General features: G+C 38.1%; 1 protein-coding gene across 4 annotated transcripts in view; it reads right to left on the bottom strand.

Annotated features, from left to right (window-relative positions):
• Positions 1-14,922, bottom strand: part of C14H8orf34 (chromosome 14 C8orf34 homolog) — a 364,577-nt gene that overhangs the window by 296,193 nt on the left and 53,462 nt on the right. For all 4 annotated transcript variants that reach the window (XM_070802638.1, XM_070802639.1, XM_019974143.2 and 1 more), the window contains exon 2: positions 1,473-1,620. In XM_070802638.1, coding sequence (XP_070658739.1) covers positions 1,473-1,620 — 148 coding nt within the window. The remainder of the gene's footprint in view (positions 1-1,472; positions 1,621-14,922) is intronic.

Raw genomic sequence — 14,922 nt, 5'->3', positions numbered from 1 at the left:
TGAACAACAACAGCAACACAGTCTCTCTCAGGAAACAAAAAGAAATAAGCTCCCGGGATGCGAGAGCTGTGTGGCAAAGAACTGTGGGTTGTACCTATTTGTTTAGAGCAGCTGCTGGCTGAGATCCAGCAAGAAAACAGGGACTTCAGTCATATAGCTGCAAGGAAACTAATTCTGCCAACAACCTGAATGAATTTGGAAGCAGATTCTTTCTTATTCCAGCCTCTGGATGAAGATACAACCTGGCCAACATCTTTATCTGTAGCTTTGTGTGATGAAACAGAAGATATGCTTAAACCCTCCACAGACTTTTGACTTGTGGTAAATGGGAGCTGTTAAATGTGTGTTGATTAATGCTATAGAATTTAATACACTATTGTCTCTCCAGACATGATAACTTACAAATATGGGTTCCTATGAGTTTTAATGGGCTCACAGACGTTTATCTGGTCCACCTTCACAAGAATGGATTCCTCTTTGTACCTACAAACCAGAGCCTATACCTAATACTCACCTTGCTAAGAATCTAACCCTAAAAAAGTGACCAAGAAAAACCAAGAGTTCCCTCTTATTATACCAAAAGCTCATATTCTGGTTTCCTGTATGCAGCAGAGAACTTCTATATTGATAACAACACCAGAGTTGTCTATATTCTGCAGAGAATACCCTATCCCCTACCCGCTTTAAGCACCAGTGTGAGAATACAGCCAGAGAGAACCAAAATCCTTTCATGGGATCCCAGAGGGCATGAAAAGAAGAGAAGCAATCGTACTATCCCTAGAAAGCATTTGGAATCCAGTCAGTCAGATATCATGGGAGTCAAGTGAGGAGTTAGCTACTCAAGCCACAGGTTTGGGGTGGGATTTGGGTTCAGAAGTAAATACCAAACTAACAGACCAGTGTGTAGAAGAAATAAGCTATTAGATACACATTTTATAAACAAAAATCAAAGACAAGTCTACCCAATTATCTCACTAGTGCTTACTGAAGAGGTAAGGCTGGTTCCCCAATGTTTACAGTAAATAAATCAGGTTGAACTTACAACATAAGGTAAAATTAGAACTGAGGAAAACAGAGAATAATTATCCATTTGGGCTACAGAAAAGGTAACTCTAGAAATGTATTGTTTACCTTTTTGCCCAGAGGAGCTATAAGCGCTTAATTCAAATTCTTCATAAAGAGAATAACTAAAGTTTAAAATAATTAGTTTGAATTCATATGAAATGAAAGCTTTCCTGAATCTTACTTCCATTCAAATTGAATACAAAGATTCTCATGTTTGGAAGCCTAATAAATAACAATATATTCAAATTCGAGAATACTTTTTGACAAGTACTAGCATATGGGTGAACACCAATGAATACATGAAACCATAGGTAACTATCTAGATTTACTTGTTATAAAAAGAAAGACTTTCATAAATTTTAATTAAATGTATTAACATTAACTGTAAAATGTATCTTTTCATTTACCTAATGCTTCACTTTCTGCCCAGAGAGCTGCAGATCCAGATAAGGTTCTTTGAAGCTGCCCACGGTTTCCTTGTTTTGACTGAAGATGGTCAATGAGAAATGGGATTGGCTGGTCAGGTGTCTCAGTTATTAACTTGGTCATTAATTCCTGAAGGCAGAGTAGAGCATACGTTTACATCTAATAATAACAGCAAACACACACACATCACTTACTATTACTAGGCACTGCTTTACCTGCTCTATACACAACAACTAATTTAATCCTCATAACAATCTTTTCAGGCAGGTACAAGTTATTGGTCTCATTTTGAGGAAAGTAAATTGTCTGCATTACACGGCTACCCAGGGATCAAACCCAGGACTCCCTCATTCCAGGCAGACGCTTTAACCTCTAAGCCACCAGGGAGGGTGTTACACAGCTAATACATAGCAAAGCAAGACATATTTGGAGTTTTAATATTTTATTTGTCCAAAACATATTGGAAGTTTAAATTCTTTTGAAAAGTTACAGTCAAAGAAGTTTCAGATTACTATTTTGAGAGATGCCATTATATATCACATTTTCAATAGTCCTCATCATACGACTTATATGCCAATGTCATTTTTCTTTCTTAACTATACATGAATATCCCCAAATGAAGAAAATGTTGGGATGAAAGAAACCAGTAACAAGTCACAGCTTCACAGAAACCAAAAAGTATTTTAAACTAGTTCTTTAACAGAAGTTTCTTTTTTCAAAAGGCCTGAAAGTTATTCATTCTTTCTTGCTTTTTTTTTTTTTTTTTACTGAGTGAAGCAATGGAGAGTTCCATTTTTGGACTGCTCTAATGATGCTTTAAACCGGGGAGAAGTCTGCCTAAGGGTAATATCTACACATTGCTTTTACCGGTCAGAAATGGCAAGAGCAAGCTCCAATTTGTGGTCAATTAGAATCCCCAGACTGTTCTTTTATCAACAGCTGCCAAGCCAACTGAACATCATTTCAGCTGTGTAACTGGGTTTATGAACCTGCATGCACCACTTTAGATTCCTATTAGTCACATTTTATCTTGTTGGGTTTAGCTCAGAATTCTAGTCTGTCAATTGTCATTTTTCAAGTTCAGATTCTGTGAGAAGCAGTGGCTCTACTGAGACAGTGTGTATCAAGTATTAGCAATGCTGATGGAAGGGATATTGGAAATTTCCCATCCCATTGTCTTTTTCTGTTGGTGTCCTATTTCCTCTGACTTGAATGTTCTTTTCTGGGATGTTCAGATGGCTGGCTTGTCATTGGTTCAGTTCAGTCACTCAGTTGTGTCCGACTCTTTGTGACCCCATGAACCACTGTACACCAGGCCTCCCAGTCCATCACCAAATCCCGGAGTCCACCCAAACCCATGTCCGTTGAGTCGGTGATGCCATCCAACCATCTCATCTTCTGTCGTCCCTTCTCCTCCTGCCCCCAATCCCTCCCAGCATCAGAGTCTTTTCCAATGAGTCAATTCTTTGCGTGAGGTGGCCAAAGTACTGGAGTTTCAGCTTTAGCATCATTCCTTCCAAAGAACACCCAGGACTGATCTCCTTTAGAATGGACTGGTTGGATCTCCTTGCAGTCCAAGGGACTCTCAAGAGTCTTCTCCAACACCACAGTTCAAAAGCATCAATTCTTCGGCACTCAGCTTTCTTTATAGACCAACTCTCACATCCATACATGACTACTGGAAAACCCATAGCCTTGACTAGATGGATCTTTGTTGGCAAAGTAATGTCTCTGCTTATTAATATGCTGCCTAGGTTGGTCATAACTTTCCTTTCAAGGAGTAAGTGTCTTAATCTCATGGCTGCAATCACCTTCTGCAGTGAGTTTGGAGTCCAAAAAAATAAAGTTAGCCACTGTTTTCAGCATACATCATGAGAAACACTGGGCTGGAGGAAGCACAAGTTGGAATCAAGATTGCTGGGAGAAATATCAATAACCCCATATATACAGATAACAACACCCTTATGGCAGAAAGTGAAGAAGAACTAAAGAGCCTCTTGATGAAAGTAAAAGAGGAAAGTGAAAAAGTTGGCTTAATGCTCAACATTAAGAAAACTAAGATCATGGCATCCAGTCCCATCACTTCATGGCAAATAGATGGGGAATCAGTGGAAACAGTGGCTGACTTTATTTTTCTGGGCTCCAAAATCACTGCAGATGGTGACTGCAGCCATGAAATTCCAAGACGCTTGCCCCTTGAAAGGAAAGTTATGACCAACCTAGACAGCATACTAAAAAGCAGAGACATTACTTTGTCAACAAAGGTCCGTCTAGTCAAGGTCATGGTTTTTCCAGTGTTCATGTAGGGATGTGAGAGTTGGACTATAAAGAAAGCTGAGCACTGAAGAATTGATGCTTTTGAACTGTGGTGTTGGAGAAGACTCTTGAGAGTCCTTGGACTGCAAGGATATCCAACCAGTCCATCCTAAAGGAGATCAGACCTGGCTGTTCATTGGAAGGACTGATGTTGAAGCTGAAACTCCAAAACTTTGGCCACCTGATGTGAAGAGCTGACTCATTAGAAAAGACCCTGATGCTGGGAAAGATTGAGGGCAGGAGGAGAAGGAGACAACAGAGGATGAGATGGTTGGATGGCATTACCGACTCAATGGACATGGGTTTGGGTGAACTCTGGGAGTTGGTGATGGACAGGGAGGCCTGGCATGCTGAGATTCATGGGTTTGCAAAGAGTCGGACACGACTGAATGACTGAACTGAACTGATCTGTTTCCATTGTTTCCCCATATATTTGCCATGAAGTGATGGGACCAGATGCCATGATCTTAGTTTTCTGAATGTTGAGTTTTAAGCCAATTTTTTCACTTTCCTCTTTCACTTTCATCAAGAGGCTCTTTAGTTCTTCTTCATTTTCTGCCATAAGGGTGGTGTCATCTGCATATCTGAGGTTATTGAGATTTCTCCCGGCAATCTTGAATCCAGCTTGTGCTTCCTCCAGCCCAGCGTTTCTCATGATGTACTGTGCATAGAAGTTAAATAAGCAGGGTGACAATATACAGCCTTGATGGACTCCTTTTCCTATTTGGAACCAGTCTGTTGTTCCATGTCCAGTTCTAACTCTTGCTTCCTGACCTGCATACAGGTTTCTCAAGAGGCAGGTCAGGTGGTCTTACATTCCTATCTCTTTTAGAATTTTCCAGTTTATTGTGATCCACACAGTCAAAGGCTTTGGCATAGTCAATACAGCAGAAATAGATGTTTTTCTGGAACTCTCTTGCTTTTTTGGTGATCCAGAGGATGTTGGCAATTTGATCTCTGGTTCCTCTGCCTTTTCTAAAGCCAGGTTGAACATGTCGAAGTTCACGGTTCACATATTGCTGAAGCCTGGCTTGGAGAATTTTGAGCATTGTCATCATTCAGTCTCTAATGATATCTTAAAAAGTTTACCCTAACAAATTTTCATAATCCTTTATCACAGAATTGAGCACTCTCCAGAATCATCTCATTGTATATTTCCTATTCAGTTTGTGCCTGTCTCTCTTCCTCCCCTATTATAGCACCAAGACCCAAGGACCAACTGATTTGATTGCTATTCTCTCCTTAGGGCCTAGATTCTATGGAGCTCATAGCTGGTGTTAAATGAATGAATGAATATTTGGTGTATCAAACCCAGGGGATGACAGAGGATGAGATGGTTGGATGGCATCACTGACTCAATGGACATGAGTTTGAGTAAGCTCTGGGAATTGGTGATGGACAGGGAAGCCTTGCCTGCTGCAGTCCATGGGGTCACAAAGAGTTGGACAAGACTGAGTGACTAGACTACTAGCACTAAAGTCCCTTATTGTCCTAATAAACAATGATTAAAGCATCCATAGATTTCCTAGCCCAGTAAAATACATTCTTCTGAACTGCTACACCAGAAACTGCTGTCATATCTCAGAGATATTTGTTGACATTTATAACAGTGTAGGAACACATGGATTTGTCTGATTAGAGGCTAAATGGATTTTGTAGATGACAAGATTACAAGTTGATCTCAGAGACATGGATAAAATAGTTCAAGGTATCTCAAAACTGTGCAGACTGAACATAAAGTTGGAACTAAAAAGAGCAAAGGATTTCTACTACAAACACATTGTGAAGCAGCATATTTGTCAGACAAATGAATATAACAAGTTTTTATATTGTAAAAAGTAGGTAAGCAAACAATCAGTTGGCAGAGTCTTCTTTACTTCTGTTATTTAAAATTGCAATGATTACAGTTATAACTTAGGTCATTCCTCTATGTGGTAAAGCAATGCAGGGTTCAATTAAAACCCAATTACACATGAGTGGAACATAATTTAAATCATTTTAAGTTTTGCTTCTGTAGAAAAAGTGTATTATATTCCATTTAAATCAGTTATATATTATAAAAGGACTTCCCTGGTGGCTCAAACGGTAAAGCGTCTGTCTACAACACGGGAGACCTGGGTTTGATCCCTGGGTTGGGAAGATTCCCTGGAGAAGGAAATGGCAACCCACTCCAGTACTCTTGCCTAGAAAATCCCATGAACAGAGGAACCTAGTGCAGGCTACTGTCCATGGGGTCGCAAAGAGTGGGACACGACTGAGTGACTTCACTTTCACTTTCTTTCATACATTATAAAAGCAATGAGAAAATAAAGAGAAAAATAAATAGAAAGACCAACTAGACTATTCTTGTCACAGGAGGCCTTTGCTTTACTCTGATAAAGCAAAATTAGGTCAGATAACAGGACTTTAACTTAAATTCAGAAACTTTCCATATAACTTTTAAGTTAAAAAAAGAAAAAAGCACAAGATCTTATGAGCTTTTTTTTTTTCTCCTTTTTTTAACTTTCCAAGTTAGATGGAAAGTTTCTGGGGTTTTTTTCCTTTTAAAGTAAATTAAAGTGTCCCTATAGTGTCTTTATTTTTTTACATATTTTTTATTGGAATATAGGGCTTCCCTGGTGGTTCAGCAGTAAAGAACCCACCTGCCAATGCAGTAAACACAAGTTCAATCCCTTGCTGGGAAGATCTCCTGGAGAAAGAAATGGCAACCCACTCCAGTAATATTCTTGCCAGGGAAATCCCATGGACAAAAGACCCTGGCAGGCTACAGTCCAGATCAGATCAGATCAGATCAGTTGCTCAGTCGTGTCTGACTCTTTGTGACCCCATGAATCACAGCATGCCAGGCCTCCCTGTCCATCACCAACTCCCGGAGTTCACTGAGACCCACGTCCATCGAGTCAGTGATGCCATCCAGCCATCTCATCCTCTGTCGTCCCCTTCTCCTCCTGCCCCCAATCCCTCCCAGTATCAGAGTCTTTTCCAATGAGTCAACTCTTCGTATGAGGTGGCCAAAGTCCTGGAGTTTCAGCTTTAGCATCATTTCTTCCAAAGAAATGCCAGGGCTGATCTCCCTCAGAATGGACTGGTTGGATCTCCTTGCAGTCCAAAGGACTCTCAAGAGTCTTCTCCAACACCACAGTTCAAAAGCATCAATTCTTCGGCGCTCAGCCTTCTTCACAGTCCAACTCTCACACCCATCCATGACTACTGGGAAAACCATAGCCTTGACTAGATGAACCTTTGTTGGCAAAGTAATGTCTCTGCTTTTTAATATGCTATCTAGGTTGTTCATAACTTTCCTTCCAAGGAGGAAGCGTCTTTTAATTTCATGGCTGCAATCACCATCTGTAGTGATTTTGGAGCCCAGAAAAATAAAGTCTGACACTGTTTCCACTGTTTCCCCATCTATTTCCCATGAAGTGGTGGGACTGGATGCCATGATCTTCATTTTCTGAATGTTGAGCTTTAAGCCAACTTTTTCACTCTCCTCTTTCACTTTCATCAAGAGGCTTTTTAGTTCCTCTTCACTTTCTGCCATAAGGGTGGTGTCATCTGCATATCTGAGGTTATTGATATTTCTCCCAGCAATCTTGATTCCAGTTTGTGTTTCTTCCAGTCCAGCATTTCTCATGATGTACTCTGCATAGAAGTTAAATAAACAGGGTGACAATGCTACAGTCCATGGGGTCACAAAGAGTTGAACATGACTCAGTGACTGAGTCACCATATGCTTATGATGTTGTGTTAGTTTCTGCTGTAGAACAATGTAATTAGCCACATGTATCCATATATCCCCTCTCTCGAGCCTCCTCTTATCCTCTTCCATTCCACCACTCTAGGTCATCACAGAGCACCGAGCTGAGCTCCCTGTGCTATTCAGCAGCTTCCCACGAGCTATCTGTAGTGTATATATATATATATATATATATATACACTTTGTAGTGTATATATGTTAACACTACTCTCAATTCGTCCCCCACTCTTCTCTGCACTTCCATGTCCACAAGTTCATTTTCCACGTTTGAGCCTCTACCCCTGCCGTCCAAATAGGTTCATTAGTACCATTCTTCTAGATTCCATATATACACGTTAATATATGATATTTGTTTTTCTCTTTCTGATTTACTTCGCTTTGTATGTCAGGCTCTAGGTTCATTCACAAAATGACAACTGACTGAATTTTGTTCCTTCTGATGACTGAGTAATATTCCATTGTATATATGTGCCACATCTTCTTTACCCATTCATCTGTATTAAAACCTATATGACCCAGATACAGACTGGCTTCTATTTTCCTAACCAAACCCCCTTAATGATATGTCCAAAAGTGGTGTTAGCTAATATTTTCAAGTTTACTATTATCTTTATGTATGCATAGATTATTTTATATATGTATACATTTATTATTACTACTGCTATTGCCATTTTATAAGTTTTTATAGCATATGCTTTGATACAGTATGCACACTGCATCATTTTATTGGACTTATTTTTTCTGATTATTAAAACTGATAAATGTTCTCTTAATACAGTTTATTATAAACTGCAGTCTTTAATCTTGAATATACTATATTGAGACAGCCTCTGAATTGATATGCTTCCTTTTTTGCTAATTATAATTCTGTTACCTATTAAAATATATTATTTTAAAAATATAAATATATAGGAAGATAATATTTTTTAAATGTTGAAAAACAATCTAGAGAACATAAATCATTAAGTAATTACTGAGCATAAATTTGTATTATATATCATGTAAAAAATACATGGAAGTTAGGGCTTATAGTATATAGAACCTTGTACTATATAGAACATGGTCATAATTAATAAACTGGAGAATGAATGCTAACTATCAATTAATAGCAGTAATGACTATCTCAAAATGCATTTTAGTTTGAATGTCCACCAGATAAAAGCAAAACCATGAGTAAGTTGGTAGTTCATCACAGTCATTTATTATTAAATAAGTGAACAGTTAAGGCAACAAGTAATCATGACCCAGTATAAATAATTTTAATAATAGATTCATTTCATTTGATGAAAACTATGGAATCTCTTGGTTAAAACACCAAAAGCACGTGTATACACACAAACATCAAATTTTACATAATGTTCCTGGATGTTTACCCACCTACGGGCTGACACTCTAAGGTTTCAATGATTCTAGGTTAAGAATCTTTGCTCCAGGTCCCACAGCAAACACAGAGCATGGCATTATGCCTAAAACATTACTTATTTACTTAATTACTTACTTGGGAATTAGTTACTTCTTACTTCATTTCCTGAGAAAGAAGTCCTAGCCTCAGTAGAAAGTTATCAGGAAACGAAATTAAAACCATTTCCAAAACCTCAGGACTTTCTCATTATACAGTCTTTTTGTTAAATCAATAAACATACAGGATATTACACTCTAGTAATAATGGACATGTGCATGCAAGCATGCTTAGTCATGTCCGACTCTTTGCAACTCCATGGACTATAACCTGACAGGTTCCCCTGTCCATGGAATTTTCCAGGCAAGAATACTGGAGCGGGTTGCCATTTCCCCCTTCAGGGGATCTCCCAACCCAGGGATCAAACGTGCATTTCTTTTGTCTCCTGTATTGGCAGGTGGATTCTTTACCACTAGTGCCACACGCGAAGCCTAATAATGGAGATGATGTCAATCAAATGTATTTTTTACTCAACACCCATAATTATCTTAAATATTAATTGGCATGTGGCACATTACCATCTGCAGGATATTTTAGTTCAAAATTGGCACTAAGATCTGATGACTGAATTAATTCATTCTAAATCTGCATATGTTTCAATTTTCTCTTTTTAATTAGGTCTTACTAAAAATTAGCATGAGATCACAACCTTCCAGATACTTACCCTCTCCACCACCACCCATTTTTCATTAACAGGCAGTTAATGGGCACTGAATTGTCAACAAATGAATGAGAGAATACTTGAAAATCAGCTGTCTCCAAAATACCTATGAAACACCCTTATTTTAAATTGATGTCAGGATTCCCAATTGATAGAATCCCAACTGGTTTCTACCCGCCCCCCCCCCCCCCCCCCGCCCCCAGAATCCTTGCCTTGTTTCTCATTCCATTTTTCTAAACAGAAGTAGAATGGAGGAATTTTTTTTCTGCTTCATTACACCTCTAAACTCTGTATGGTTTTGCCTTTGGAAAGAAATAAGTTCCAATGCAGCACTAGGTCTCCATGTACAAGTGAGACAGACAAGATATCTATTTGATGTTTCCAGGGCTCTTCTGCTCACAGAACTCGACTGTCCTCTGGTTAGTCAACCTTCCTCCACCTCAGGACCATGCCCAGGCCTGCCCTAAACCTTCTCATTCACAATGAGAACTGAGATTTCCCTGGAAGGCTGAGCTCAACAGGAAAGGAAGAATGTGAAAATAAATGCTTAAAAGTGTCAGTTCTTTACTGTCTGATATGCACAGATGTCAAATATTTTACACAGATTTAATTATTCACTATACATTAACAGGGGTTTCTCTGGTGGCTCAGCAGTAAAGAATCCACCTGCCAATGCAGGAGACTCATGTTCGATCCTTAGGTGGGGAAGATCCCCTGGAGGAGGAAATGGCAACCATTCCAGTATTCTTGCCTGGGAAATCCCATGGACAGAGGAGCCTGTAGCCCGCTAGGCTCCTCTGTCCATGGGGTTGCAAGAGAGTCAGTCACGACTTAGTAACTAAACAACAAGACATTAAAGGACTTCGTACTAGATGCACAGCCCAACTAGGATATATGCACTTTTACTAAGGTGTGCGTTAACTCTCTACTCATCTCAGGTCACCTGCCCCTCACCAACGACCCACCAGTGCAAGCAATCTTAGCCACACGTCCAAACACAACCACACAGACCTAAGAAACTTTCATTCCTATTTCAAAATGTTCTTTGGTCCTTCTTAAATATAATTTAATATAAAATTAGATTCATAATACTCATTTGTAATACAAAATAAAAGGCAACTAAGTCACCTTGTATATTACAGAACATAATCCAGGTATGGAGAGTTTAAAAATAAAACAGAGAGAGTGGTTTTATAATGAAGATTAAGAATAATGAAAATACCACAATTAAAAAATAATTATTCTAAACTCTAGAGCTGAATTTTAGACACTAAATTCTTGCTGCTGTCAACAATATAGGCAAATAATAAACCTAACCAGCAGATGAAAAGTGATGGAGTATTTTATCTAATATCTATTAATCCCTCCTAGAAGACATCTCTGTATTAAAGATACTAAAGTAGATTTCATATTTAATTTTTGAATATTTAGTATTTACTTTGAAAAGTTTTCACATAAATGTACAAGCTTGTAGTTAAATTTCCATGCCAACATCAAGGTCTCCAGTAAGAAATATTAGCATATATGGATCTACTTTTAGCTAAGGAATTTATATTATTCAATATAGTAGTCTATCAATGAAACTATTTTGATGTTAGGTAGGCTCCAAAATCACTGCAGATGGTGATTGCAGCCATGAAATTAAAAGACGCTTGCTCCTTGGAAGGAAAACTATGACCAACCTAGACAGCATATTCAAAAGCAGAGACATTACTTTGCCAACAAAGGTCTGTCTAGTCAAGGCTATGGTTTTTCCAGTGGTCATGTATGGATGTGAGAGTTGGGCTATAAAGAAAGATGAGTGCAGAAGAATTAATGCTTTTGAACTGTGGTGTTGGAGAAGACTCTTGAGAGTCCCTTGGACTGCAAGGAGATCCAACCAGTCCATCCCAAAGGAGATCAGTCCAGGGGGTTCACTGGAAGGACTGATGTTGAAGCTGAAACTCCAATACTCTGGCCACCTGATGCATAGAGTTGACTCACTTGAAAAGACCCTGATGCTGGGAAAGATTGAGGGCAGGAAGAGAAGGGGACGACAGAGAATGAGATGGCTGGATGGCATCACTGACTCAATGGCATCACGACTCAATGGACATGGGTTTGGGTGGACTCCGGGAGTTGGTAATGGACAGGGAGGCCTGGCGTGCTGCAGTTCATGGGGTCACAAAGAGTCGGACACGACTGAGCGACTGAACTGAACTGAAGGACTCTCCACAGTCTTGAAAATATCTCCGTCGGAGTACAATACAGGTGATACTCAGCAGAAATAATTAAGCACTTCCTGACTCAAAGGAAATAATTAAATCAATCCATGGTGGAAATAGCAGATGTATGTAGAAGTCACCATAAGAAGGAGGACGTCCCTCGGTTGAGTAAGAATTACTTTATTTTAGCCTTTTATCATTTATAAAGAATGTGTAACTAAGACAGGATGCTCAGCATAATAGAGTCATGAGGAAATTTCATAGCGTACACCTGGCACTTCCTTTAGGAGCTGATGATCTAAGGAAAGGATGTTTGTCTCCATGGCAAGGATATTTTAAAATCGGGTACGGATTCACTGGACATTCCTTACTTAGTAAGGCCATACTCTGATTCGATCCTAAAAGAGTCATAATCAAAGGAGCCATATAAATATGGGCCTATTTATAGAAGTACATTTTATTAATCGATTTGTCAATCTTATACCATCACTATAATGTCTTAATGACTACAGCTATACAATATTGTGAAAAAAATCATCCTATCTTATTTTTATCACCTTTCTAGTTATTCTGTCAAGATTATGTTCATTTTTTCTCTTTTTTTCTTTGGGTTGATTGAAAATTTTCCTACTTTTCTGTTAGTCTGAAAGTTATACACATGTTTAAGATTCTTTTAGTTGTCACCTAGAGATTATAAAATTAATACTTGACTTAGCTACATTAAGTATTAATTGGCATTTTTCCCTCATCTCGGCTTTTGCAAGGAAGTTAGAATACTTTGACACTACTTATCACCCCTGGTTTATATGTTTATTGTTATGTATTATAACTATATATAATATGCAAGATATATGAAATATACACATATATATGACCCCACAGGTATTTTTAATTTTTACTTTATACCATTAGCATACATTTATATGTATGTATATATTTACCATTTTTATTGCTCTTATCTCTTCATTCATATCCAACCACCCATCTGGGATTATTCTCAGTAACAATAAGAAATACCTTTATTTTAGTGCTGACAAATTATGTTTTGTTTTGCATAGAAATGTCTTTTTGTTTGTTTTTTAAATGTGAAGATAATTTCACTATATCTATATATTGGGGTTACTTTCCATTTTTCCCCATGGTTCCTTTTAAGAATTCAACCATATTTCTTCTTTTAAAATCTAACTTTTTCCAGGGATTTTTAAAAGATTTTCTATTTTTTTGCAACTATATGAGATTATGGATGCTAACTAAACTTATTGTGGTAGTCATTTTGCAATACATGTATGTCAAGGCATTATGCCATACACCTTAAACTAATTACATTACAATTAAAGTGAAAAAAATAATATTCCAAAAAAAGTATGGTTTGGTCAAATCTAGTTTGGACAAAAACATGGATTTATTGGCTCATGCATTCAGAGTGGCATGGATAATCAATCTACAAGAAGTATAAAGATGATGCTAGTTTTCAGGAACAAGTAAAGGCAGGCATTTGAAGCCTACCACATGTTTCTGTCCATCTCTTATCTCCACCATATGCTTTATTGTTTGCATATGGTTTTCTCTACATCTTGGAAAAGCTGATTCTTGATCATGCAGGACTTTGGTGTTACACAACCATACATACACAGCCAACCTACTTATCTCCTATATTTTAGACCAACAGACAGTAGCAAAATTTGAGTCTGAGAGTCCTAAGTATAAATATTTCCAGAAGACACAGAGCAGACATAGTGATCAGGTGTCCAACTGGAGCTATCTGACTGTAGCTAGAGTGGTAAGAACATGAAGAAAAAGCCTTGTTAATAGTCATATGAATGTCTGAATTAGTATTTATTAAAAAAGAAGAAACTGTGGTCAAATATCACTGATGCCAACTAAATACAGCTTCAAAGAAGTGACCATCATAATAGGAACCACATGGAACTTTTTCTTAATGGCTCTGAAAAAAAAAAAAAAAAGACTCTGATCAGGCCCAGAGTTAGGCATAGTCAACGTTTGAATAATACTACGAATATAATTCTGCACAACACTCATGCCACTGTATTAAATTATGTGTTTACCAGTTCAGCTCTCTGCGGGGTTCTTGAGGTCAGGAAACATGTCTTAGACATCTTTGTTTCCCAAGATCAAAGAACAGTTCCTTGCACATGTGCTAAGAGAAAGAATGAATAAATGAATAAATTAAGTCAATAAGTTTATAAAAAACCTTCTTTAGCTGCATTATTACCTGCAAAAATATCTGCCCCCAAAACAAACAAACTCCACATGCTTCCCTTCATAGCATTCAAAGCTACCTAAAACTGTCCCCAGTTGGCAGTTTCATCTCTTATGATAATATGCTCTAGATTCTACAGACAGCAAAAGTTCCCTTGATATATCCTTCACTCCCATATTACATATTTATAGTAGATTTTTTTTTCATAATAAACAAGACTGGCGTGGTCCAGGAATTAGGGAGCTTATTCTTTAGAAGAGTCAGTCAATAAACAAATAACAAAACCAATAAGTAAAATATGGGCTTCCCTGATGGCTCAGATGGCAAAAAAACCTACCTGCAATGCAGGAGAGCCAGCTTCAATCCCTGAGTCGGGAAGATCCCCTGGAGAAGGATATGGCAACCCACTCTAGTACTCTTGCCTGGAAAATTCCATGGACGGAGGAGCCTGGTAGGCTACAGTCCATGGGGTGACGAAGAGTTGGACATGATTGAGCAACTTCACTTTCAATTTTCATACTCAAATATGAGTTAATTTAAAAAAGAACTGTCAAATGTCAGCAAGGATGGAATAGTATGCTAGTTGAGGAGGCAGGCAGATGACAGAACTTGCAGATTTTTGTCAGGTAAGATATATAGACTGAATGTTACTTTAAATGGAGTGCAAAGCCAACGATAACTTTCATTAAGGAAATGAAATTGATTTGCCCTGCTTAAAGATGTGCTTAAACTGTTCCGAGACTACTGAACTATAGTGGTATTTTAAGTGAGGGTACAGAGCAATGGCCTGACTTTACACATCAGTTCCTACAG

This window comes from Bos indicus, chromosome 14 (assembly GCF_029378745.1).
Source record: "Bos indicus isolate NIAB-ARS_2022 breed Sahiwal x Tharparkar chromosome 14, NIAB-ARS_B.indTharparkar_mat_pri_1.0, whole genome shotgun sequence".
Lineage (NCBI taxonomy): Eukaryota > Metazoa > Chordata > Mammalia > Artiodactyla > Bovidae > Bos > Bos indicus.
Note: the sequence above shows the minus strand (reverse complement) of the source record. Positions and strands in the feature narration are given on the sequence as shown.